The 27,957-nt window shown below is 43.4% G+C and overlaps 1 protein-coding gene across 4 annotated transcripts; it reads left to right on the forward strand.

The window, feature by feature from the left end:
* Positions 1–6,468: 6,468 nt before the first annotated feature.
* On the forward strand, positions 6,469–27,923 carry CHST10 (carbohydrate sulfotransferase 10). Of its 4 annotated transcripts, none has more exons than XM_035116274.3 (6): positions 6,469–6,748; positions 15,209–15,349; positions 18,793–18,890; positions 20,058–20,292; positions 21,712–21,817; positions 23,461–27,923. In XM_035116274.3, the coding sequence occupies exons 2-6, from the start codon at positions 15,250–15,252 to the stop codon at positions 23,996–23,998; spliced, it is 1,077 nt and encodes a 358-aa protein (XP_034972165.1). In that variant the 5' UTR covers positions 6,469–6,748; positions 15,209–15,249; the 3' UTR covers positions 23,999–27,923. The 4 variants fall into 4 exon arrangements, with proteins under 4 accessions (XP_034972165.1, XP_088524750.1, XP_034972163.1 ...); XM_088668624.1 differs by having other exon boundaries at positions 6,629–7,429; XM_035116272.3 differs by lacking the exon at positions 6,469–6,748 and adding an exon at positions 6,792–7,262.
* The last annotated feature ends 34 nt before the right edge of the window (positions 27,924–27,957 follow it).

Here is a 27,957-nt window from a genome sequence, read left to right on the forward strand (position 1 = left end):
GGCATGTCCACGTACAGCTCCTCCTCTTCGTCTCTGGTGCCGCCAGGGGTCTGGACCTCTGCGTCTTCTGGGGTGTCGCCTGTAGGGGGTGTTGTGACACTAGGAGGTATATTAGTTCCTTGTGCTAAAGGAAAACTTATAAACTCTTCATCTGGTGACTCTCTAGAACAGTCAATAACTGTGTTCTTTGTATCAAACTTTCCTTGTTCATCAAAATGAACCACATGGTATGGGTCTACTCTGCCACTCTTTGGATCTAGAACTCTATATCCCTTTCCTCCAGGAGCATATCCAACCAGGATACCTGCTTTTGCTCTGGAGTCAAGCTTGTGTCTGCGCTCTTTGGGCACGTGGTAATAACAGACACTTCCAAACACACGTATGTGCTGCAGACTTGGGACTCTCCCGTGCCAAAGTTCAAATGGTGTGCGTTCTGCACCCTTTGTAGGCAATCTGTTTTGCAAATAAATCGCCGTATTCGCCGCTTCACCCCATAGCTTCTGTGACAAGTTGGCCTCTTTTAACATGCACCTTGTCATCTCCATAATAGACCTAAACTTTCTCTCAGCAATGGAGTTCTGTTGAGGCGTGTAAGCAACTGTAGTTACATGTGCTATGCCTTCTTGTGCCATGATGGCCTTCATCTGCCGTGAGCAAAACTCTCCACCATTATCCGAAATTAAGGTGGAAGGAGCTCTCTGGAATTTGTTCTTCACCATGTTTAAGTACAGTTTGAACAATTCCGGTGTCTGACTCTTTTCCTCTAGAAAATATCCAACACAATATCTTGAGAAGTCATCTATAAATATCAGAATGTACTTATTGTTTCCTAGGGAAGGTACATTCAGCGGACCACATAGGTCAGTATGAACAGTGTCCATGACTTTTGTGCTTCTCTTCTCTGTACAACGTGGGAAGGAAGGCTTGACTGCCTTTTCAGTTATGCAAGTTGTACAGTTTGGCATTGGTGTACTGCAATTCTTTACCTGTAGACCTTTTACCAGATTTTCCTTCTGCATTTTCAGGATAAGGTTGGTATCCCTGTGTCCAAGCCTTTTGTGCCAGAGTTCCAGATCTGGTTGATCCTTTCTGCTGGGTTGTGCAACCCTTGCAGACTCATTCTCTGAAATATCAATCTCATACACATCATTGATTAGTTTGGCTTGAATAAACACTTCACCATCTTTTATCACATTGCATTGTCCATTTTTAAATATAATTTCAAAACCTTTCTTGTCCAAGCTAGACACACTTATTAGATTACAGTTCAGCTTTGGTGCATACTTAACATTACTCACTGTAGTATCAAAAGACTCATTGTTCACTTTGAAATTCAAGTTCAAAGATCCTGCACCTATTGACTTTATAACATTTCCATCAGCAATTTCAATCTCAGACTGTTTATTATTGTCTATTTCATTGAAATATTCCCTTTTATAACAGAAGTGGCTGCTTGCTGCACTGTCCAGAAGCCACTTATTGCGCTTTCCTTCACAGCTCTGGAAAGCTACATTTCTTTCTTGCAATATCATTGCACGCCCACGACCCCCCTTCTTTTCGCCTTTTGGTGGAAAGGGGCGGGATTTATTCCTAGGTGCCCGGCATTCCTTCGCCATGTGCCCTTTTAAATTGCAGTTAAAGCAAATTATTTCTTTTGGCGTTTGTCTGGACCTTTGGAAATGCTTGGAAGCATAATTAGTGTCCTTTCTCCCTGTATTCCTTTCTGAAGAATCAAGGTAATCTCTGCATTCCTCTCTCAAATGATCAATCAGTTCTTCAAAAGTCAGGTCCCTTTTGTGATCCATGCAACTCTTGAATGAACTGAAGCTTGGTCCTAGAGATGCTATCAAAAATGAAACCTTTGTTTCTTCATCAAGGGCTTTAGTAGTAAGATCAATCCTCTGAACAATTTCACTAAATTTGCTGATATGGTCAGTGAATTCTTCTCTTGAATTCATCCTCAGCGCAGTTAATTTGCTCATCAAATTCCTGTAGGAGTTCTTAGTAGATGCTCCATACCTGCGCTCAATATCTTTTAAGATTTTAGCTGCATCATCTTTGCTATTAACTGATGTTAGATGCCTGTTGCGAAGTCCACTCAAAATTATGTATCTGGCCTCGCTGTTCATGCGTTTCCAATTTGCTATCTTGGCTAAATCCTCTGCTGTTGTGCCAGTAGGCATAGGTTTTTCAATGGCATCCAAAACATTCCTTGCATCTAAAAATGCTATCAGGCGTTGTTTCCAAAATACGTAATTGTCATCATCTAAAGCCATTAATCCTAGGTTAACTCCACTATCAAAATCTGCAAAAGCCATCTTGGAATCTCAAAATTCTAAAAATTTCTCAAAATTCAAAAATTTGCCAAAAATTCCAAAATCAAAATCTCTAAAAATATCTCAAAATGCAAAATAATCTTCACTGCCTCTGAGTTCTCAGTGCTGTAAACTCTGAGGGAGGGGAGGGGTAGCTAATCCCCTAGGCACACTGGAGAACAATAGACCATGTGCTTACCAGGAAGTTCTAACTGAAAAAATCCTACTCAGTTCAAAATCACAATCCAAAGCAATCCTTCAAAAATACACAAAAATACGCAGTCCTGGGCCGTAATAACCCTTTATGGGAATGTTAGGGATGTGGATTAGGATATATTATTAGATAGATCCTATCCAAGCTTGTGTTAGCAAGCTTCCAATATTAGCAGAGTGACATTCCCCTTTTGTGCGCAGCAAAGCATGTGCGTTAGATTCGCTAGAATCTCTATAACAATATTACACTTTATAGTTCAATATTACACTTCCTGGCAAAGGTCCCCTTTGTCCCTCTTAAAAGAAATACACAACACAGTGTTTATAAAATAAGATAGAGTTTACTTACAGTTTCATCCTGAGTTACAGCATAATCTCAGAAAGGCAGGCTTGCTTAGAAAAGTTACAAGTATATATACATCTAGAGACTACTTAGTAAAGTAAGACTCCATTTGGTCTCACTCTTGGCTGCAGGCCTAGAGTGAGAACCATGTTAACTGGAGATTCTCTGGAGATGTGTTCCCATCGAAGGAGGAAGTATCTAAGAGAGAGAGTGATTGCAGGCTAGGGCTTTTGTCTAATCCAACTCATTTGCATGTCTGAGGGAACAGGAACTGACCTGTAGTCAGGTGTCCCTCCAGGTGAGTTCCTGTTAGTGGACACTCTAGGAACTGTTGTGACTTGTCTGCCCCAGTGTTCCATCCCACAGTAAAATGCCTAATAAACGTTTGATAGTCAAAAACAACAAGGTTTATTTGTTTAGCATATGCCAAGCACATGATTTCTACGAAAATGAAACTTACAGCTTACATACGTAGCTGGGAGCACTGATGGCAAATGGTTTCAGAACAGGCTATATGGACTCTGTTCTGAAACCATATGCTACCAGTGCTCCCAGCTACGTACGTGACACCACAGATTTTCTGAGGAAAATACAATATTTGAATAATCTTCCTAACAACAGTATACTAGCCACTATGGATGTGGAATCTCTGTATACCAACATCCCACACAACGATGGTTTACAAGCCATAAGGAACACCATTTCAGATAAAATCACAGCGGACTTTGCTACAAAACTCTGCCATTTTGTCCTTACCCACAACCACTTCAAATTTGGTGATGACCTGTTCCTCCAGATCAGCGGCACAGCAATGGGCACCCGCATGGCCCCACAGTATGCCAACATCTTCATGGCGGATTTAGAACAACGTTTCCTAAACTCCTACCCACTCAAACCTCTCTTGTACCTGTGATACATTGACAATATTTTTATTATCTGGACACATGGTCAACAGACCCTGGACACCTTCCAGCAGACATTCAATGAATTTCACCCCACCATCAACCTAACAATGAACCAATCTATGCAAGAAACACACTTTTTGGACACTACTATAAAAATACAGGATGGTCGTATAGACACCACCCTATACTGAAAACCAACTGACCGACAAACATATCTACATGCTTCTAGCTACCATCCCAAACATACCAAACAATCCATTGTATACAGCCAGGCCCTACGTTACAACCGCATCTGTTCCAACTCTACAGACTCTCAGCTAAGAGATCTACAGCAAACCTATTAAGAACTAAAATATCCACCCAATGAAGTTAAACAACAGATCAACAGAGCCAGACTGATACCCAGAGAGAACTTGCTGCAAGACAGACCCAAAAAAAGAAAATAACAGAACACCACTAGTAATCACAAACAGCTCCCAAGCTAAAACGGTACAGCGCATCATCAGAGATCTACAACCTCTCCTAGACAATGGCAGTTCTCTTTCTCAAGCTCTGGGAGGAAGACATTTCATTGCCTACAGACAGCCACCCAATCTTAAACAACTCCTCACCCACAATAATACCACCACCAGACTTAACATGGACACTGGTACCAGAGCCTGCAATAAATCCAGATGCCAACTTTGCTGCCACATACACCCGGACAACACCATTACTGGCCCCAACAACATCAAACATACCATCTCAGGACTATTTAATTGCTCATCTTCTAACATTGTGTATGCCATCAAATGCCAACGGTGCCCTTCAGCTCTCTATATTGGACAAACAGGCCAAATCCTATGCCAAATGATAAATGGACATAAATCTGACATCAGGAATCACAAGACAGAGAAACCAGTAGGAGAACACTTCAATCTCCTAGGACATTCTACACAAGATCTCAAAGTAGCTGTTTTATTACAGAAAAATTTCAGAAACAGACTGGAAAGAGAAGTTGCTGAATTGCAACTCATTACCAAGCTTAAAACCATGGAGAGACCTGGTCTGAATAAGGACACTGGATTCTTATATTATTATACAGGATCAAGCTTTCTTTAGCACCTCACCCCTTGTTTTTCCTGCAAGACCCATTGCAGTCGTTCAGTCGTTAACAGTCATCAACAGGTTTACCACTCCTATCAGCCAATCACCCATTCCCACCACCCTTCTGAGTAATACCTCCACCCTCTGACTATTCATAAGGGTCTGGTGCCTTCTGTTTCAGTGTATCTGAAGAAGTGTGCATGCACACGAAAGCTCATACCTATGACAAACTTAGTTGATCTCTAAGGTGCTACGGGAAGGAATTATTATTATTTTGTTTTGACTTAAAATATTGGACAGGCTCTACCGCGTACATAAAACAATTGCTGAGTGCAATGGATGTGTGGGCCTAGCAGGCCCCAGATTAGCACACACCTAGCCATATCCACAGCTCTCCATGGACCCACTTGGATGAAAACAGGACTTAGATGAACATCTGAATTTACTGTTTGGGGGCCAGAGGCCCCCCCTCAAAAATGTGAGGAACCTGGTGCTGCTCCTGATGATTGACTGTTTTATCTGAGGACAGCTTTGCAGGGAGAAGACAAGGAGTCAAAAAAGGCGGAGAAGTTAGAGGAGTGTCTCTGAGGCAGAGCTTAGATTTGGGGCTGGACCACCTGGCAGGAGGACATGGCCCATTTGGAAAAGCTAAGGAGAACAAGGAAGGGATGTGTTTCACAGGACCTAAGCTGTTTCTTTGTCATGGAAGATTGGTAGGAGAGACAGCAGGCAGACAGCAATTCCACTTGCTGTTGGCCTATGCTAGGAGGGTCTCCGAGCTAGCCATATGAACCTCAGCTTTATTTATTCATTTCTTTGGAATATTTACATTGCACTTCATAGCCCCAAGGGGCTCCCAAAGTGCCCTCTCCCATCCATCTCTGCCTAGTAGGCTGCAAAGCCCACTGAAGTCTTCTGGGGCAAGGGACTGGGGCCAAATAGATGGCACTCACTCAGCCCATAATGGAGGTGAAGCCCACAAGCAGGACATGAGTGCAACAACAGCACTTTCTAGTTGTTGTTTTTCATCATCTTGTATTCAGTGCTAGACTGCTCCTAGGCATTGATGCTCTGCTATCACAACAGATCTCCTTAAGAACCTGGTTGCTGGATTAGGCCAGTGTCTCGCCTAGTCTTGCAACCAAACCAAAAGTGTTTCGGCATCTTAAAATACTTCTTGGGGGGATGTACTTTTGCATACTAGTTTGCTGTTAGGTGTGGCACTTCACAGGAGAAACGCAGAAATGCCCCTGTATCTGTATTTGGTCTGCAGTAGGTCCTACATCCATTTACCTGGTAGTCTCATTGAACTCAATAGGACCTACTTTTGAGGAGCAAATGCAATATATTTTCCACTTCTGCTAAGAACATTCCTTTTCAACCGCGCTGTCCCTGAAGCGTGACCAGCTTTGTCGTTGCTACCGATTTGACTGCTGAAACCTGAATAGATTTTAATCATTCTGAAGTTTCATATTGCCTTGTTATGAGATTCACTGCTACCATTCACCGCTTACAGAACTGTTTATTGCGCGACTCACATGCAACTGGCCTGCAAGCCGGGGGGGGGGCTTCCTTTGCTTGCATCCTCCCTCGACCGCCCCCCTGGGGGGGGGGGGCTGAGTCAGCGTCTTGCCCGGGAGGTGCTGTTCCTTCACCCCGGGCCCTCACGCCTCTCCCCACCTCCTTCCCCCTTTCCCCCCGCCTGCTTTGTTGCCCGCCTGCTTAGAGAGGCAGCGCAGTTTGCGCACCGCGACGGCGCCACCTCCGAGGCGGCGCGCAAACATGGAGGAAGAAGAGGCTGCGGAGGCTGCTGCAGGAGCAGCAGGACCGGGCAGCGGAAGCTGAGGAGAATACACGGTCCTACTGCTGTTTGCAGCCGCGGAGAGGCAATAATATATCTTATATATCAAAGCGGGGAGCGGGGGGAGCAGCAAGCAAAGGCGGCGATGCAGCTGCAGCTGCAGCCCAGGCTGCGCGTCTGCGTCCCCTCCTGAAGGGAGACGCTTTCCCGGGCTCGCGCTGCTGCTGCACCAGCAAGGCCTGGTGGCGGGTCTGTGGGAGGAGCGGAGCTGTAGGCGGGCAATGCATGAGAGGAACGCGGCGGCGGGTCGCTGAGCGACTCAGGCCCCGGGGGAAAAAGCCTTCTCGGGCGGGTTTCCCTTTGGGGAGGAGACGAGGGCGGCGGTGGAGACGGCGCGCCCGGCCGGCCGCTTACAGCAGTGGCCCCAGCTGGGCTGCAAACGGGTGAGCACCGGCTTTTGGAAGGAAGGACGCATCTTCCACCACAGGAGCCCCGGCCCTTGGCCCTCTTCCCCGGGAGGGAGCGAAGGACTCTGCCCCACCCCGAGAGGGGCTGGCTGGTCTGGCGAGTAGCCCTGGGCCTCCCCCCCACTCCCTCCAGTAAGTACCTGGCTTTTCAAGCCGCGTTTGTTAACAGGGGGGCGGGTCTGTTTGCTTTCAACTGTCAAACCGGTGGTCCATTGAGCTCTAGGATTCCAGGAAGGGGACATTCCCAGCCTCCCAGTCCTCTCTGGAGATGCCACGGATTGAACCCCACAAGGAAGAAGGTACTTTTGATTAGGTGCCTTTATTTAATCCGTATGTACGGTCTAAAATTGTGAGGTGGAAGGTTGAGCGCTGGTGTATTTTCCTGTATGTGCAGCAAAAGGATTCCTCCCCCTCTCCAACTTGGTTGACTGGGTAAGAGAATAGCGGGTGGATTCCTTGGAGGCGAGGGATGAAAATTTCAGGAAAGAGATCTTGATGTCTTGGAGGAAGGTGCACTGCATTTGCCTGCCCAGTTTGCTGCAGTAGTAAAAATAAATAAATAAATAAATAAAATAATAATTAATTGAGTCAGGGAATTGTCAGGAAGGGGGTTGGAAATAAAAACTGTTAGCGTCGTATTTTCGTTTTATCTAAATATGCCATGTTTAGCGCAGCCACTGTAAGCAATTTTGTCAACCCAACTGAAAAGAGCAATGCTCAATCCAATAGAAAGGTCACATGGTTTTTCAGTGGGGCATCCTGCATCAGAAGTATGTTTAGGACGGTCACTTGAAATGGTCAGCGGGTTATCTTGTGAAGGAAAAGCAAACATTAAGGCATAAGTGACGTGTGAACGGTATCTCCGTGGGCATTTCCCTCTTGTATGGTTCTTGAACTTGGCATCTCATCCAATGAAATTGACCGGCAGCCAGTTTATAGCAGTTGAATGGAAGCATCTTAACATAATGCATGATAAGACACAGAAATTAATTTGATGCAGTGGTGAGCCATGTGCGGGTGCCATACTGCTACCTTTCAGGAGCAGGTAACCCCTAGCATCAATTGTGCAAGTGATATCAGAACTGGCCTAAAGGCCCTTCACTTCCTGTTAAAAACTTTTGGCTAGGGAGTTTTTGAGCAGGATTTCGTCTGATGAGATGGAGATTGTAGCAGTAAGGATCAAGGTTCTTTCAGCTGTGTGCCCAAGCGCTTGACATGAACTCCTGGAGAAGGTAAAAGAACACACCTCTCAGTTGTTTTTCAGAAAGAAACCTAAAGGCCATTTGCTAATGCAGGCTTGGAGACGGTGCAAACCTATGCACGTTTACTCAGAAGTAAGTCCCATTCCCCCTCCCCCCCCCAGATAAATGTGCACAGGACCACAGCTTTGGAAAACCAAGACAAGGCTGCAGTAAAATTTAATTATTTTATGACATTTGTTTGCCCTTAGCTTGCATTTCACTCACAGAGAGGTAGATCTTAAACAAACAGATAAAATTTATGAGAGATCATAAATGTGATCTGCCGCGTTTTATACAGGTTGGTATCTTTATAGGTTTGCTTTTTTAATTGTATAAAATGAAGAGATAGTGGCTGCTCTTAACCCTAGTTCATTCTCAGCCTGGGTTATCGATGGAGAGCAACGGGTACCGGGTACCTGCCAGGGAGGGTGTTAGAAGAGGTTTGAAGCTGAAATTAACTATGTATAGGGAAGGAATTTTGGAGCAGAGAGACCAATTAAAAATTGAAGTTTGAGAGCTGGTTATCAGGGGTGCTAGGTCTGATGTTGATGAGAAGCAAACATCTGCCTGTGTTTTTTTTTTGCTTGACTGCCACCTGCTTAAAAGGCAATCTGGAGTCCAGATGTAGCGATTACCATCTAAAATATTAGACAAAGTCATAGAAGAAAGATAAATCTGTGTCTGCTATCTATCAACAACCTTCCATGTTAAGGGACCTGTAAGTGCCAGATGTTTGGGACAAATAAGAGCAGGAATGGGGAACCTATGAATATCCAGATGTTGGGCTATGGCTTCTGTCACCCCTGACAATTGATCATGCTGGGTGGGGCTGATGGAGAGCTTGGGGATAGTTGTCACCCTTGCGTGCTGCTTGTAATGGCTAAATCTCCCAATGAAATCAGTGGCAGTTACTCCCGGGTAAGTGAGGTTAGGATTGCTGCCAAAGTGTGCAATCCTATAGGAGTAAGTAAGACCCAGTGCACCGTAAACAAAGCAAGCTCCTGAATATATTAGGAAGATGTCAAACCACAGAGAGGTGGGCCCTGAGGGTTCAGTGGAATAGAGTGAAATAAAAAAATGCTATTTGCAATAACTAGGATTTCTGAATGTTTTATTTACATGTTTGTGTATGTAGAAAGAACTTGCTGAGTTCACACTATGATCTCTTCACCATAGACCCACAACTTCAGTTCTTTAATTGGTATAGACTCTAGAACACCAATTAATGGGAACACATATAGTGGAGATTCATGCTCCATATCAATTTGTGCAAATCACATTAAATTGGTAAGTCTTATACCAATTGGAGAATTGAAAAAATTGGACAAATGGTGCAGATTTTATGCTGGGGTGGAGGGGAAGCCTTAAACACCTACGTTCGCAGAATGCAGTAGTGCAGTTTTTTTTTTTTTTAAAAAAATATTTTTATTAATTTTCCAATTAAAACCAATTATATCACATTCAATATTTCAAATTATACACATATATATATCAATCAAACCGAATGTTATGCCAAATCATCTAAATAATTTATTTTTGGGTTCCCATGCTTCAAGAAATTGGGAATTCCTCGCAACTGTCCACTGCCGTCTTATTTCTAAAGTTCAAATCGTCCTCCAAGCTCATAATATTCCAAATCTTCCCCTTACAGTCACCTAGATGTTTTCCACTTTCATCCGATTGTTCCAGCTGCTGAGATAAATGTCAAACGAAGTTTCACAGATGTTCTTTCTCCTGTGTGAGTTAATCAGTCCAGCCTCCCCATAAATCTTCTTAGTGGAGCTCCCTGTTGCGACGGAGTAGCAGCGCCATCTTAAAAGGCTCAAATCACTTTCATTTTCTCTCATAGCCATGAAGATTTACGATTTATTTATCTTTATAGAATTTACAGCTTTTTCAGGCAGGCGACCCAAACATCCAACCATGAACTCTTGGTAAATTAATGGATCTCCTTGCCCTATAGCTGAACTTAGCTTCAGGTCGCTGCTCCAATTTAAAGTGCGTCACAGCTCATAAATCCTCCGAACGCGTCCAGAACTCCTTCCGTCTGACTAGGGGGGGGCTTTTCTCATCGGCAACTTCACATCTTTAAGAAATATGTTCAGTAACAACAGCTAACAAAGTTCAACTCACACAGTCTTTTGCTTCTCTTTCACTCCAAACAAGCCAGGACATCGCGTCCGGGAAGATACGAGGCAACAATATGAAGAAAAAATAAAAACTTGCTTCCCTTATCGCTCCGTCCCCATCAATCCTTCTTCCAGATGCCGTACATTCTTTGACTCCTCTCGCTCAGCAGCATAAAATTCTCAGCAGTAAACAGCGCTTCTTCCCCTCCTTCTGAAGTATGTCCATAGATTTAAGCCTAATTATCTTCTTTAACCATGGAAATCCCCGCCATGCAGATTAGCGTCCGGGAGTTCTGGCCGTCGTAAGTGCTCAGCCCAAGCTCCCCCCACTCCAAAAACAGTCGGAGTGGGTCTGGGGGCATCGCGGGCCAGCGGCCCCTCTCCGTAACCCCCGGAGAGGGTAGGGGGTTGCCATTTACTCCCCTAGCAACCGCCAAATTCCTTACGAAGGTCAGAGAGATGGAAAACAGGTCCGCCATTCCTGCAGGCGGAAACCGGAACCCCAGTAGTGCAGTTTTATATCTACACTCTGTTTCCTTGCTTAACCTTGCCCATTTGAATGACTTGCTATTAGTTTTATGAGCATGATTATATTGCAAAATGCAACTTGCAGTCTACAAGTGTAGCGTTTCATAGATGCCACTTGATATAACTTCCTTACAATCTGACAATTGTTACAGTGTGCAGAGGGTGAAATCTCACACGTATATGACTTTTTAAACTCATGTTCTTGGCTGCTACTGCAGTCTTCTGCCATCCCCACCCCCTGATTGTTGAAAATTCAACTTCATTTTTGCCTTAGTTTATTCTCTGCTACATAATCCCAGAACTAGATTATTACTGCTGTTTTTGTGAGACAGCCTTTGTATCCTGTGTTTTCAGTGGGTTAGGGATTCCCATTTTCATATTTCACTTAGTAACTAGGGATGCAGTGGACTAGACGAGTGTCAGATTTCAATTTTTCATCTGACGTTGATGCATCTAAATCCTTTATGATCCCTTCATCATTTAATTAGTCAGGAGCAATCCACACTTCTCTGTAGCCAGCTGCTTTCTCAAAGTGTGATGCTGGGCTGCTTTGGGATTGTGAGAACTGGCAGAAAGAAAGAGTTCTTCCTTGCACTAGCTTAGTTTGATGGGAAGGAACCATGAGCCATGCTTACTAAGAGTCAGACTGCTAAAAGGCCTTGTTGACATGTAATGCTGAGCCGGACAGTGGCTTAGCGAGAACAGCCAAATGTGCGGATCCCTGGAATGAAAATCATGGCTTCTTTCTTTCATCAGCCCTGCTGTTACTGTGCCACATAAAGCTAAGCCATTGTTTGTTTCAGCATTACATGCAAACCTAGGCTCATGGTTTGTCTTGTGCAAACCATGAGCAAGACTTTTCCCTCTTGTTCACTCACAGCTGTTATTTATTAATAAAATTTATATCCAAGGATCACAGGGCAGTTTACAGTATAAAAACACCGAACAATACCCCCCCACACACACACTATGTGGCTCCCATAAATTTCCCTATGAGGGAATGTCTCCCTCATAGGCTGAAAAAGTTACCCAACTCAGAGTTAGACCCGGTGTGGTATAATGATTAGAGTTTTGAACTAGGACTTGGGGGATAGCAGTTGATGTCCCCGCTCAGTTATAAAGCTCACTGGGTGACCTTGGGCCAGTCACTTTCCCTGTCTGGCCTACCTCACAGGGTTGTTGTGAAGATAAAATGGAGAGGAGAACCTAGGTGTGTATGTGATATCATGGTGCCCAACCAAGTGTATTTTTATAATTACAGATGCTGAAAAGTTTAAGTGGGTCAAATATTTCTCTCTTTATGGTTCCACAATCCTATAATAATGAGCTCAGGGGAAAGTCTTGCTGGACCCTGCTATTTTAAAGAAAATATTGTATGAAGGGAGATGTGTAATCTAGGTCATGGTTTAGTGTATTTTTTGAGACCCAGCAAATAAAAGCAATATGTTAGTTTCTGGGTTCCTTACTCTTGTCTGCATTCAGATCCTCCTATTGAGCGAAGCAGGAAGTAAGAATAAACTTGGCCAGAAATTTAATAAAAGACACCAGGATTCCTGTCTTAAACTAGCAAGAGTTGACGGCAGCTCCATATGTCACACGGCTGATGCAACCTGTGTACAGATTTTACACTGGTGTTTCTTCCAGCACACACGTGATCGGTGGAGGGATATGTCTGTGTACATCTGGCTTTGTCCCAGAGTCACCAGATGTGCATACTTGGGGGTTTAAATATGTGTGCATGCATGCATATACATATATTCTACAGCGCAGAACTGGTGTACCTGCAGCAGGCTTTTAGAACTTCTCAAACGTGTTGAGTTGCGGCAGCACTGAGAACAATGAATTGCTTTGTAGGCTCAGCACAATTCCGAAGATTTTAATTTTTTACATAAAATCCACTTTTTGTGGTGTAGATACCGTGTTTCTCATATTATAAGACATGTCTTATATTTATTTTTTCCTCAAAAAAACACACTATGGCTTATTTTCAAGGGATGTATTATTTTTTTCCTCCTCCTCCTGCCGCGGCCGGCATTGCTGCTGCGCCTATCACTATGTCTTATTTTCGGGGTATGGCTTATATTCCTTGAATGCTTAAAAATCCTGCTATGGCTTATTTTATGGGTATGTCTTAAAATATGAGAAACAGGGTATATTTAGTAGAACTTCTGTGAATGGTTTGTTTTGTTAGAATTTTATGTATGCAGGGGACACAACTATTTGTTCTGTCTTAGACTGGCACCAATTTAAGACTGGCAAGAGCATTTCAGAAGATTGAAAGAGAACTCGGGTCCAGACTTCTGTGACGCTGTCTTGTTCATGGCTTCCGCAAATGTGCTCAAGCGTGATTCTTAAAAGCTTGTACAAAAAGGGGTTGTGGCATCTTGGAGAATAACTGGCTTATTGTGGCATGGCTGAGCTTTCATAGGCTACTGCCCACTTCATCAGATGTTTAAGGCAGTTTTACAGGCCTTTGCGTGTAAGGGGGAAAGACTTGCACAGCTGAATCAAATGTTACAAAAATACACAGTATTCCCAACAAACAGGTTAATCTCCATCTTCGTTCCATTTGTCCTCTTGGTACTGCAGATTAGCACGGTTCCTCTACTAAACTATGATTTTGAGACTCGTAGCTTAATTGCTCCAAAATCCACAATTGTGCAGCCTTTATTAGGAGCAACCAAAATGTCAGAAATAGTGACAAGTCCTATTGGAACAGCAAAAGCTTTATACTGTATACCCGGATGCCTGTGTTCTCTTTGATTTGTGTGCACAATACGTACAGTTGTGCCAAATCATATTTGTTATACAGTATTTACTTTGGTCCTCTAGACACCTTCATAACATGGGTTAACCTTCCCAGGTGGGCAATTTGCCACACCTGTCTACACCTCCTGTTTAAAGAAATCCCTTCCATTGTTTCCCAGGCCCGAGGCCATCTCTGCTTGCGCAACCAGTGAAAAGTGGCTGATCCATGCTTTGCACTTTATACTTCAGGGTGCATCAACTGAAGTCAATAATGTTAACTGGGGTAACTTGGTAATAGCTTTCAGGCTGGCCTTATTTTCTCGAAACAATAGGGAACAAACCTTGTGGTTTTCTTCTTGGCTTGTGGTTTGCTGCTTCTGGTGCATTGAGCAGTGGGGAATCCTGAGCAGTGCGCAGCAGCATGCTATTGGTTCATGTGAAACTATATTTAAACATTCAACTATGGTTTAATGATGTGCAGACTGGGCTACTGTCCTTTAGAGTTCCATCCATTTCTGCATAGTTTTCTTGTTATTTTAATGCATGGGTGGATAAAATTTTCTGGCCCTACGGCCACATTGACAGCTAACCCTCTGAGGACCGTACACCAACAATGGATGTGGAACATGCGTGCATGCGTGTACGCACACACACACGCTCACTACACATGCGCATTGCCTACATGCAGCACGCACACAGTCACCGCACATACACTGTCCCACAACGTGCAATCAAACATTTATATACTGTATAACACACAGGCACACACACAATTACAGTCAGCATTCCCACTCCAGCAATGGGGTGTCTTGAAATGCTGCCTTTTGCTTTGCATAGAAAAAGACCCTTCTGGCTGCTCTTTAGAAATCCTCGCTCAATGGCAGGCAGAGGAATCCCTTTATCTCCTGATTTGGTAGATAAAGTGCTCTATCTGCTCTTTAGAGATCTCCTTCTACAGAACAGACAAAGAGTTTTAGCGTTGGATCAGAAGATAAAGCTGCCCGGGGCCGGCAAGCCACTTCCTATAGCTTGGAGGGCTGGATTCACCAGCCACCTCTCTTAATTTCAAGATTTCACCTTTTGTGTATGTGTATTTGTACCGGAATTTGCATGTGGGAGAGGCGATCTCTTTTTGAATATAGCTGTGTAAAATAATGAATTCTAGTAATTCTATATCTGAGGGTAGTTCAAGGGCTGTACTGTTAATCCTCTTACTGGAGTAGACTGCAATGGAAGGAGATGCTTCTTTAGTTATAGAAGAGACTATTCAGAAAATAAAAAAGTACATGTGAAAATTGATACTTTCATGCTTGCTTTTACGATGCATTTTATATGTTTTGTTTCTTCTTGTTTTGTAGCTGCCTTGCATCTGTTACAGATAGAAACTCATAAGAACATTTTATTTTTTGTTTGTTTTGTTTTGGAAGCGCAGCAGGAACCAACGGACGTTATATGGATCATATCTGAAACATCATGCACCGCCAGTGGCTGCTGTTAGCTGCATGCTTTTGGGTTGTGTTCATGTTCATGGTTGCTAGCAAGTTCATCACATTGACCTTCAAAAATCCTGATGGTAAGTTCACATATCTTTTTCTTTTTACTGATGCACGTTCTGGAACAAAAAAACTGGCAGTGTTAACGTCCAGATAATTATTTTCATATGCTGCTGCTTGTCTTTACTACAAACATCACAGAATACTACAATGCACAGTATAAATAATTAGTAAATGAAAATTCATTTCCTTTAATAATGTGCTTTCCCACTTATAAATCACATATTGGAAAAATTACCTGAATTACGCTTGTTGAAGATGCATATTTTTCCATGACTTGCTTTCCTTAAGGTAAACAAATCAAATATGCTGTGCAGCAATTGAGGTTTGTGCAGCTTAGAAAAAATTGAGAGAAATAATACAGATCTCCTGAATTTGCTTTCCTTTCCCCCTGCCTGCTTTTTTTCATTGTGTTCGTTGATTTTAGAACAAGTAACAGCTTGCCTACATGAAAGATAGGTATGAAGCAGTATACATCTTCATTGCAACTGTATATCTTCAAAAAGTAATACGGTAACTTGTCTAGCTGACAACCACTATATACCTGCAAATTGCCATATCTTAAAAGCTGTCATTTGGCAAGTTGCTACAGAATGAACACTTCTACTCTTCCTTGCTCCCATTTGCTAACACTGGGCCATGTGATCTTGGGTTGAAGGTTCCAGGTGGTGAGAAATGGACCCATTTTTTCTGAAATAATAATAATAAAAATAAATAATTATATGCCGCCCATCTGACTGGGTTGCCCCAGCCACTCTGGGCAGCGAACAGTAAATTAAAACACAGTAAGACATGAAACAATACGTGTGATAATGAGAGTTGGATGCAAAAGATTTTGTGTGCAACATGAAAAATTATATGGAAAAGTACAAATAGTGTCATTCTCTACTACGTACAGCATTACACGTACAGCATTTACATGCTGCATTTACAGCATTTACATGTCTACTACGTATAGCATTTATGAGTAGTGATTTAAATGCTTGCTTTTCAGGGGCATGTTTGTAAGGTATTTTTTGTGCTTTATCCCAAACTAGTGGAATTCAGCCCGTTTAAAAACGGGCGCTAGAACGCTGCTGTCCTGCAGCGCCGGCATGGGACGGAGCTTCGGAGGTCTCCGAAGCCCCGTCTCATGCGGGAGGTGCGTGGCGAGGCGGCGGGGGGGGGGAGAGAAGCACTTATCCCGCCCCCCCCGCTGCACACCTCCCGCATGAGACGGGGCTTTGGAGAAGGTCTCCGAAGCCCCGTCCCATGTCGGCGCTGCCTGGTGAGGCGGCGGGGGGGGGAGGAGCGCTTCTCCCCCCCCGCCTCACCGCGCACCTCCCGCATGAGACGGGGCTTCGGAGAAGGTCTCCGAAGCCCTGTCCCATGTCGGCGCTGCGTGGTGAGGCGGCGGGGGGGAGGAGTGCTTCTTCCCCCCCCCCCCGCCGCCTCACCGCGCACCTCCCGCATGAGACGGGGCTTCGGAGACCTTCTCCGAAACTCCGTCCCATGCCGGCGCTGCGTGCCGAGGCGGCGGGGGGGAGGAGCGCTTCTCCCCCCCCACCGCCTCGCCGCGCACGCCAAGCCAGTCCCCGAGCCGAAGTGCGGCGCGACGGGTGCTTTTCGCCGTTTGCCTCCCCCTTCGCTCCGGGAAGGCAAACGGCGAAAAGCCCCCGCCGCGCCGCACTTCGGCTTGGGGACTGGCTTGGCGGCGGCGGGAAAAAGAGGAGGAATTCCTCCTCTTCTTCCCGCCGCCGCCAAGCCAAAGCCGGCTTCCCTCGCCGAGGAAGCGCCGTCCCATGCCGGAGGTGCGCGGCAAGGCTGCCGGGGGGAGCGCTTCTTTCCCCCGCCGCCTCGCCGTGCACCTCCAGCATGAGACTGGGCTTCGGAGCGGCGGTTGGCGGAGCGGCGGTTGGCCGTTGTCCCTCCGTCCAATCCCTGTGTCTCTGGGGTACATGCGCAGTACCCCAGGGACACACGGGACAACTGGACGCAGGGACAACTTGGACATTATTATATAGGATTGGCCCTGTATTGCTTCTTATTGATTTCTGTCCTCGGCTGCTTAGTTGAAAAATAACAGCTAGTCTTTTTGCTGATCTTAAGTAGCCCAGATGGTATTAAACTGTTAATGAGTTTAAATCCATTTGATGGCACTGTCTTCTTCTTCTTGTTGTTGTTCTCTCTCTCTCTCTCTCTCTCTCTCTCTCTCTCTCTCTCTCTCTCTGCTGAGGTCTTTAGAGAGACTAGGCAAAAGTCTTCTATGGGCAGGGGGCATAGTGCTTTTTGTGTGTAGATATGTCATGGTGGCAGTTTCTGCATTTTCCCATAATAAGCCATTTAGTGATGATCAAATTGATAAAAGAAGTATTATGTACTTCAGTCAAATTTTAGGTGGCTGAAAGAGGAAGATTACTGCCAGCAAACTATGAGACTCCTTGTGTGACTTTGCTGTACGCACTTCAGTCGTCTTCACTTAAGATAGAATTATTGTTGAGGGAGCTACATATTTTCCATACACTGAACACACAGTGTTCATGTCCATTCAGTTTTTAAGGTAGTTAGTGGAAAGTGACATACAAATGCAAACCTTCGGGCATACAAATTACCTACCACACATTTGTTTCAACAGGGTCTTATTCTGAAGTTCTGCTGTTTCCACAAACTTTCTCCCCCCCCCCCCCGGTTTTAATGCATCTCTGTGGGGTTTTTTTGTCTGTCTGTCTGTCTGTTTTGGCTGTAAGTCACATTGGGTTGACTTGGGCAAGATAAAGCGATGAACAAATTAAAAATAAAAAAATAAAATCTGCAGCAGAGGTTCCTGGTCTTCATCTATCTATCTATCTATCTATCTATCTATCTATCTATCTATCTATCTATCTATCTATCTACGGTATCTATCTATCTATCATCTATCTATCTATCTATCTATCTATCTATCTATCTATCTATCTATCTATCTATATCTATCTATATCTATCTATCTATCATCTACGGTATCTATCTATCTATCTATCTACCTACCTACCTACACACACACACACACACACACACACACACACACACACACAAGGAAACAAAGCTGAAATAATTTAATTCTATCAAATATGACTCAAGGCAAAATTGCATATTATACATTAAAGGTGGAAGTAGCCATTTCCTTCTGAATATTCATGGTGATGAATACACAGATTCATGCAGTGACTTCAGACATGATGGTTGTATGGTATGTGAAGTATTAACCCTTACCCTAAGTAGATGCATGAACAGGGTTCTCAGACTATAGCTGGGCTTGGTGGCTAGCTATTTTTTCTTCTAGACATGGAGTATGCCAAAAGTGTTTTAGAGTGCATGCAGAGTGCCTCTCTTACTGGGCAAGTGCAGCTGCTCACCCCCAAAGCATGTGATAAATGATACCAGAGACTGGTAATAATATATATATGCGCCTTTCCTTCTATTGTTCTGTTTTCTTCTTACCTAGTGTATGGTGTCAAGCAAGAGCCATTAACACTGACAGCTATAACTAAAGCAGAGAAAATTCAAGTGACGAAAGTGAAAAGGTTTCCTGGAGAGATTCAGGTATGTGCTGCTAACCCAGAGTAAAAGTTGTATTCCACCCAAAGAAGCTTGGTTGGTGGGAAGGAAAATATAGGACCTCTCTTGCGGCATTTGTAGAATTCTCCTCAGAGATGCTACACTGGCCCCATCCCTGAGGGATATGAGCTGAACAATACAATACACACATGCACAAACATCCTATATTTTTAATCGTTCTTAATATGGAATTGAAAGCCATCACCATAACTTGTCATAGTGAATTCTGTATATCAGATACACATTGTCTGAAAAAGAACTTTGTATTTTCTGTGCCAGGTATATGACTATTTAATTTTGTTTGAATACAATCCCAGTATCCTCCTCGTCTATATGGTACTACAGAGAAGCTATAAGATATACTGCTTTTCAGCACAACCTGTAGCAGCCTGTTTGTTTGATTCTAAAACCCAAACAGCTTTATCTTACAAAGGATTAATCATTAGGCCTGTTCCAACCGTTCTCTTTATTCCAGTAGGAATATTTAGGGCAGAATATATGTCCTAAATATTCTTAATTTCCTCCCGCATCCGCAGAATGGAAATTTAGGAGCTCAATGTAACCTTAGGCAAGTATACACTAGCTAATTATTATAATTCTGAAATCCATTTTGAAATTATGTTGTAGACATAATGTGCAAACGTTCAAGGAAGAGGAAGACAAGAAGGTGGGATAACTTTTCTATAAAAAGTTGTGTTCCGGTGCTTAGTGCGTCATAATTTCAGCACGGGGGCAAGGGGTGTGAGAAGGCTTTTCCCACCACTGCAGTATGTATATAGCCTGGCAACCAACATATGGAAAGGTATTGATTCGTTCTTCTGATGAAGGCAAACTGGAAAGTGTGCTGCGTGCTTAGTGGAAATCCTGTACATAGGGCCAATACAATCACAGAGGCTTGCATAATCATAGTCACTCAGAAAATGAGCAGCTTCGGTTGTGCAAATTGTGTGTCACACACACACATACACCAACCAGTAGAAGCATAGGATGCCACAAATGGGGGTTCTGCATGAGACCAGTCCAGAGTAATTATGCTGTGCATGCCTAATTTCATGTTCCTTTAAAATGTGAACTGGAAAATAAAATTCTTCCTTATGCTCTCCTTTCTCTCTCTCTCTCCCCCTCCCTCCTCTTCTCCCATTTTATACTAAGACAATAGGTAGAGGTCTATCTGAAGACATTATACATCAACCTCTGGTCCATATGGAAAGGCTCGAGCTACTCAGGAATGTGTGCCAAGATGCATCGCTGAAAAACCTCACTCACACTACTGTTTCAAAATTTGTTTTGGATCGGATATTTGTATGTGACAAGCACAAGATCCTCTTCTGTCAAACTCCAAAAGTTGGGAACACTCAGTGGAAGAAAGTCTTGATTGTTTTAAATGGTATCTGTTTACTTCTTAAAGCTTCTGACGTGTGTGCTTGGTTGGCTAGAGAAAAAAATTAACTAGCATAGTATAAAAATATGTTAAAACAAAAAATAAAAAAATTCCTTCCAGTAGCACCTTAAGAGACCAACTAAGTTTGTCATAGGTATGAGCTTTCGTGTGCATGCACACGTCTTCAGATACTTCTCATACCAGAAAGCTCATACCTATGACAAACTTAGTTGGTCTCTAAGGTGCTACTGGAAGGAATTTTCTTATTTTTTGTTTTGACTACGTCAGACCAACATGGCTACCTACCTATAACTATAAAAATATGTTGTTTCTGTCCACTGATTTATTTTATTCCAGCATTTCACCCCTCTTCTTTTATATTCTGTTTTTTCAACACTTCATTCAAAAATAAAAATCCTGAAGTCTTTCGGTACTCACCTTTGCGCCACCTCCATAACCTGTGCCAAAACCAATGGCTATTTTGGTTGGTGCACTGCTATGGTTATTGGGAGCTAATTGCAATCTGAGCTTTAAAATTAAATTTACTGCTGTGCCCAGTACAGCTTCAGCAAGAGAATTAAGCTATTCCAGACATAAAAAACCCCCAAAGTTTAACCAAAGTTTACTGCAATGTCACATTAGCATTTCAGTTTGACTTCATTTCATTTCAAAAATCTGTAGTCCATAGGCATTCCCAGCTTGGAATAAAGCTACATAGTTATAAAGCTAATACCGTACTTTTCCATGTATAAGACTAGGGGTTTCTTTTTACTCAAAAATAATGTTTAAAAACGGGGCTCGTCTTATACACGGGCAGTGTATTATGGGGCCGGGTGACTGGTTGCAGCCGCGAGCTGCAGCTTGTCAGCAGCGATTTGGTGGGTGATTGTTCGCTGCGGCAAGGGCTGCTGTGGATTGGCTGTTGCTGTGGCAATTGGGTGTTTGATTGCCGGCTGCTGTAGGTGAGTAGGGAGATGCTTGTTTGCTTCTGCGATGTGATCTTTTATGAGCGTTTGCATTTGGGTTAGTGAATTTCTGCATCCCCCCAACAAAGCTTTACAACCTTGGGCAATCCCCCCAAAAAGCTCAACAACTCTGGGAATCCCCCCCATTTTCTTAAATTTGAGCCCCCCAAAATAGGGGGCGTCTTATACACTGAAAAGTAGAAGTTACAGGTAGATAGCCGTGTTGTTCTGCCGTAGTCGAAGCAAAATAAAAGAATTCCTTCCAGTAGCACCTTAGAGACCACGAAAGAAGTATGCATGCACACGAAAGCTCATACCAGTGACAAACTTAGTTGGTCTCTAAGGTGCTACTGGAAGGAATTTTTTTTATTTTGTTTCAACTGAAAAGTACAGCAATTTTCTTTCTTTGTTTAAAGAAAGGTACCTTTCTAAAAACATGTACTAACTTACTTTCCCCCAGGAGCTTTTTCTTCCATTGAGGAGATCCCAGAGAACATTGTGCATGACCATGAGAAGAATGGTTTGCCACGCTTATCTTCCTTCAGTGACTCAGAAATTCAAGAGCGGTAAGTGATAAACTTTAGCTTAACTTGGTGTCTGAACCAAACAGATGTCTTGTTTTGAAAAGCCACACTTAACTAAATTAAGTGGCATATATGAAAAGTAATCACGCTGAAAGGAAAGGTAACCCATGTTGACCTCTAAGGCAGAACCTTTTTCATGCTAACCAAAATGTCGCATGATAGTGTACAAGCTTTTGAGTGATCCACAACATTATTAGGCTATAGGGCTGGGCAATATCTGGTTTTCAGCATTGTGATATAGCACCACCTAGACATCGCGATATACCAGTATATCACAATGTCTGATATAAGGATGGAGCCATGTAGAGGCACTGGCTTGCTTCACAGTCTTTCCTGCATCAGGATTTTTGCCAGTGCCTGCTCTTGTGATTCACTGCAGGAGGCGCGGAAAGCTGAGCCGGCACAGTTTACAGGGGCTGCAGGTATTGAGAGAAGCATTGGCTGGCTTCACGGGTTTTTTCCACATTGTGATTTTTGTGGGTGGGTGGGTGACACACACACAGACAGATTCATGATATATTGGCCAGGTCAAAAATTCTGAAACCAGTATCACAAAATGGACTTCAAACCGGTTTTGGACGATAGATGGATATATCGTCCAGCCCTATTAGGTTAGATCAGTTTTCTCAAATTTCCAAGTTCATTGACCCCCTTGATGAGCTTATAAAGTTGTCGTCAACCATACCCTGGTGTTCTTGAAATGGCTGTTTTGTAGAGCAGCAAGGATTCATCCTGAAGAAGTGTGGGTGGGTGGTTGTGCTGGCTGATTTTCCATCTCTGGAAATACAAAAACAAAAAAACTTTCTAGGCAAAACATTTCATTTAGGTAAAACATAAGAGCCAAATGTTGTTGGGAGTCTTAGGGCTGGTTCATTCACACCTGTACATCAGTTGATTTCTCATTGCTTGGTAACTTGAAGAATGCATGGACAGACTTTCGGTGCGTATGGCCACTATCACTTTGCTGTCGTATTCTGGACGTGGGTGGCGCTGTGGTCTAAACCACTGAGCCTCTTGGGCTTGACGATTGTAAGGTTGGCAGTTTGAATCCATACAATGGGGTGAGCTCCTGTTGCTTTGTCCCAGCTCCTGCCAACCTAGCAGTTCTAAAGCATAGCACTGCAAGTAGATAAATAGGTACCACTGCGACGGGAAGATAAACAACGTTTCCATGCGCTCTGGCTTCCTTCACAGTGTCCCGTTGCACCAGAAGCAGGTTAGTCATGCTGCCCGAATGACCCAGAAAGCTGGCTGCAGAAAAACGCCGGCTCCCTTGGCCTGAAAGCAGAGATGAGCACTGCACCCCATCATAGCTGTAAAGTTTTCCCTTTTCTCGCGAGGAAGCCTATTCAGCATAAGGGAATTTCCCTTAAAAAAAGGGAGAACTTGACAGCTGTGCACCCCATAGTCGAATTCAACTGGACTTAACTGTCCAGAGGTCCTTTACCTTTACCTGCTGTTGCTTTCACACAGGCAAGTCACCAGTTGCCGCTGCAGCCATCAAGTGAGGAACATGCATGTGTGGACCATTGCTTATTTTATTTAGCTTTGTGAATTTCCAGCAGATAACAAATTCTTAACATTGCCACGTACAACTTGCTTTCTCTTTTTCCTACCTATTTCAGGCTGAAATTATACTTCAAGTTCTTTATCGTAAGAGATCCGTTCGAGAGGCTTATTTCTGCATTCAAAGACAAGTTTGTCCGCAATCCTCGATTTGAACCTTGGTATAGGCATGAAATTGCTCCCGGCATCATTCGAAAATATAGAAAGAATCGCACTGAGACCAGGGGGCTGCAGTTTGAGGACTTTGTGCGCTACTTGGGTGATCCAAATCATCGGTGGCTAGATATACAATTTGGAGACCGCATCATTCATTGGGTAACCTATGTGGAACTTTGTGCCCCCTGTGAAATAACATACAGTGTAGTTGGACATCACGAAACCTTGGAAGAGGATGCACCATACATCTTGAAGGAAGCTGGAATAGACCATCTGGTGTCTTATCCTACTATTCCGCCGGGGATAACACTGTATAACAAAACTAAGGTGGAACGCTATTTCTCGGGAGTTAGCAAGAGAGACATCCGCCGCCTTTATGCCCGTTTTGAAGGAGATTTTAATCTTTTTGGCTACCCAGAACCAGATTTCCTACTCAACTGACACCCAGGAGCTGTGGGTGAATGAGTATAGTTGATTAAAGTGTACAAAATAATATTCTGCGTAACTGAGATGGTACTGTATCTTTTGTAGGTTTCAGAAACTTGTTCCTTATATCTGTTGGAAGATGCTATATAGGAGCAACTAGGGGTTGCAAATCGCTAGCTACTGAAAATAGTTTTTTTAATACATGGCACTGCAATATGTTAAAAGCAAAACTTGTTAAGATAGAAAATGCCAAACATTCCTCTTTCCCTTAACCAACAGAGGATGGACCAGTAATCTATAAATAAACTTGAAAGTGATTGCATTTATAAAGAACATTTAGAGAGGGAGGCAGCTTTCTCTGGAGTTCATGGGCTAAGGACCTGAATATGAAACTTGGATGTCAACATGGGACCAAACATTGGAAAGCATTTTATAGATGAGGAAAAGACTTCCAGATTCTGATGTCAATCTGAAGGTCTTTTTTCTTGGGTTCCTTTGCCATAGCCTTATGATAGCAGTGAGTAACCATTCACGTCAAACAGTTGTGCATTTTTAACTGACAACCTTTGAGGTCATAGGCGGTCAGAAATCTTCTGCAAGTGAAGCTACAGATCCCACTTGTTAAAAATGTGGGGAAATTAAAAAGTTGATGTTCCTTGTATACGCTTGAGTGACTTGGGTACCATTACTGCTACCAAGCTTACATGTGTCCCTGACCACACATATTCCGTGTGAGCACACAAGCAAGCACCACAGACGTGAAATTATTCAACAACTTGAGCCAAAGTCACAGTGTGCCATGGAGACAGTGCCTTGCACTTTGGCCACAAAGGGGAAATAGCAGCACATAGATGCACAGAGTCCCTCTTTGGATGAAAGCAGAGGTTGCATTTGTATAGAGAGAACGGTAAGATCAGGAGAAACAGTAGAGAATTTGTAATGTTGAAGCATTAATAATTACCTGTTACAAAGCCAGGGGAAAAAGTAATTTCCTGTGATTCACAGTGAGTGGAGAGTATGGGGTTCTAGATTGGGTTCTAGATCCCAAGGTTGTTGGGATGATTGACACCCTAGTTCTGAGATAACATGCAAGCAAGCGGGAAAAAGGCTATGATGGGGGATGAAAGTCAGAAAAGCCTTCGTAGGGTGTGTTGAGTCCCAAATGGTGCAGTACTCAAGCAAGCAATCTGGGTTCTTCTGGAACCCTCCCAAAATGGCTAAAGGGATATGACATCAGGCTTTAGGATCCTGACTAGATATGAAGAAGATAACAAAAATTGAGGAGAGGCAAGGTAACAGGGTAGAGGAGGCAGGAAAGCCAGCAACCCATTGGAATCTGAGCCAATTGGACTGTGTGTCCACTTGGGGGCAAGAACTTTAAAAGTTCCGTTTCTTGTGGGTACGGGGTTACCCGAATCAAATGGGGAGGAAGATTGCAAATCTGGCTGAAAGACGGATATGTTTCCAAAACAAGGTGTATTTGCATGAAATGAGAAGAGGCAGGATGCTTTTCAGTCTGTTCCCTCCACTCCTCAGGGCAGTTAGGGGTAAACTTAGAGGTGTGTGTAAGATTGAAAGCCAAGTTTGAAAGTTCTGGTTGCAAAAATGCGAAACCAAGGCGATGGACCCCCATCTTAAGAAATGCAGCATGGAGAGTACTTATTGGAATTGCACTTTAGTTCCCACCTTAGGCTAATAAACAGCCAAATTGAGCTGCATGCCTGCATTGGCTGTGTCCAGAACGAGGCATTTCTAAATATTCTGGGCCCTTGTTTCCCATGGCAGTGAGATGGAGCCTAAGTTGTTTTAGGGAGGGGAGCTAGTGTACACTTTGTACAATCATTTGTAGAGCCAAGCTGAAGGAGTCAAAAGTGAGGCTGAACACCTTGGTAAAAGATATCTAATGTGCATTTGCAGGGTTTGGTAAAGTTGTTCATTTTGCCATTCTTAATTTTATTTATTTTTAAATGGTGCTGGCTATCCTAATGATCGCACAAGCCATGAAACTTAATAGAGTGCTGCCAAAGTAAATTGGATCAGTATTCCATTCAAATCAGGTATTGTCATGTCTCCTGGGACCAATTCTTAACCTTGGAAATACCCATGCGTGCAATGGGGCAGTTGGACTCCCTTAAGAGCTCCACTGCATGTGCAACGCTAACGTAGTATTGCAAGACTTAATGTCTGATATTCATGATCCTTATATTATATTTAAAAAAAGGGTGGTAAGACTGAGAAATGGATGTTGATGAACATGTGCATATTTCATCACGCTGAGTTATATAAACAGAGGGGCTGCCCAGGCGCACTGGCAGGGGGAGCGCACCGCCCCCAGCACCATCGGGGAGGGAGGTACCATCGCGGCCGCCCCCTCGGACAAGAGTCATGCCCCACCACCACGCTGGGCACTACACCCTGCAATCGGTGCGCCATGCCCCCAAGGACCCATGCCACACCCCCGGGACACGCACCAGCCATACCCCTGGCTGCTCTCCGCCCCCAGTGCCGGGGGCTTCACCACTGCCCAGGTGCAGGCATGGTATTTCCAGAACTGATTTGTTGCATCAGAGGGGAGAACCCAAATTCCTAATCTTTCCACAAAATCTTTCCCTGTCTTTTTAAAATATACTTTAGCCCCCCCCCTCTATATGAATAACTGGCAAAATTCACTGGGAATATAAAGAGATGTTCTGTCTGTGTACTGAGGTTTAACAGCAAATTTTAAATGTCCAGAACAACAATAATTTGTGCTTGTGTTGTCATTATTCATAAGAGGCAACTTTTTAAATTTTATTTTTAGGTTCACCAGCAATAAATAAATAAAATCTCCTGTTGATCAGCTTTGCTTCACTGTGCTGCCAGGAACAGTTGCATTTTAGTTTTCAGTGGGTCAGAAGCTGATTTTAGTCAACACAATTTTGACACTTGACAAAAATGTTGAAATCCTGCTATAGTAGTGTCTTAACTTGATTGGCCAGGAGTAGTCAGAATGGTGAGGAAATTGAGGGAAAACCTCCATGTCTTCTCGTAAGACGTGTTTTGTAAACTTGGAGAGAAAAAACCAGTGCCAAAATTGCTGCTTCCCATATATTCTGTGTGAGCTGGATCTGTTGCCAGTAGGAATCTTTTAAAGACTTGAGAGCCATACTATATATTGCACAACGATTGATGATTGATATGACAGAGTTCTACACTACATACCACTTCAGACATTAGGTTGGGAATAGCTATATTTTTCTTTGCGCCCTTGTATAATAATAATAATAATACTCCCTGAAGGGAGCATGTTTGGAGCAGGGGATGGTTTAGTTTCACTTCTTCCTGGTGATAGTTTTCCATAGCTGATAGCTGGCTGGGGTTGATGGGAATTGCAGTCCACAACATTGGGGCCGCCATGTTAGTTAACCTCTGTTGTAATGTGTAGAATGGCTCCAGTTTATTGTAGGAGAATTAAGGGCTCTTTCTGACATGGAAATTTCTCCCACAGAGATCTCTCGCCTGTGTAGGAAAACCATACGCACGTTTGTGTGCACAGTGGAGATGTACATCTATATCGACATGTTTGTGCATACATGCAGCTTTCCTACACAGAAGTAATATCCATGCCAGGAAATAATTGCATGTGAAGCTGCCCTTAGTTACCGTTGATAACAAGAGATATGTCCAAGATGGCAAAGCTTGAAGCGCTCTTGTCATTTGTGGGGTGGGGTGGGGGGCACATTTACAAGATCTTCGGTATACAATAGGTCTTAACTGATGTTTAAAAGATGTAACAGCTCAGTTACTGTATTTTTATACGACGTGTTAGAAAATAAATTGCAATTCAGGACTAATGAGCTGATCAAGTTACCTTTCTGCTGAATTAAAATGTAACCATGTGAGAAATGTATAGAAAAATAAGGCCTTAAAGCTAATTCTAATTAAAAAAAACGAAGATGAAGTCTATTGTACCTTCATTCTCTCTGTGATCTGAG

This window comes from Zootoca vivipara, chromosome 4, assembly GCF_965207765.1.
Source record: "Zootoca vivipara chromosome 4, rZooViv2.hap1.1, whole genome shotgun sequence".
NCBI lineage: Eukaryota > Metazoa > Chordata > Lepidosauria > Squamata > Lacertidae > Zootoca > Zootoca vivipara.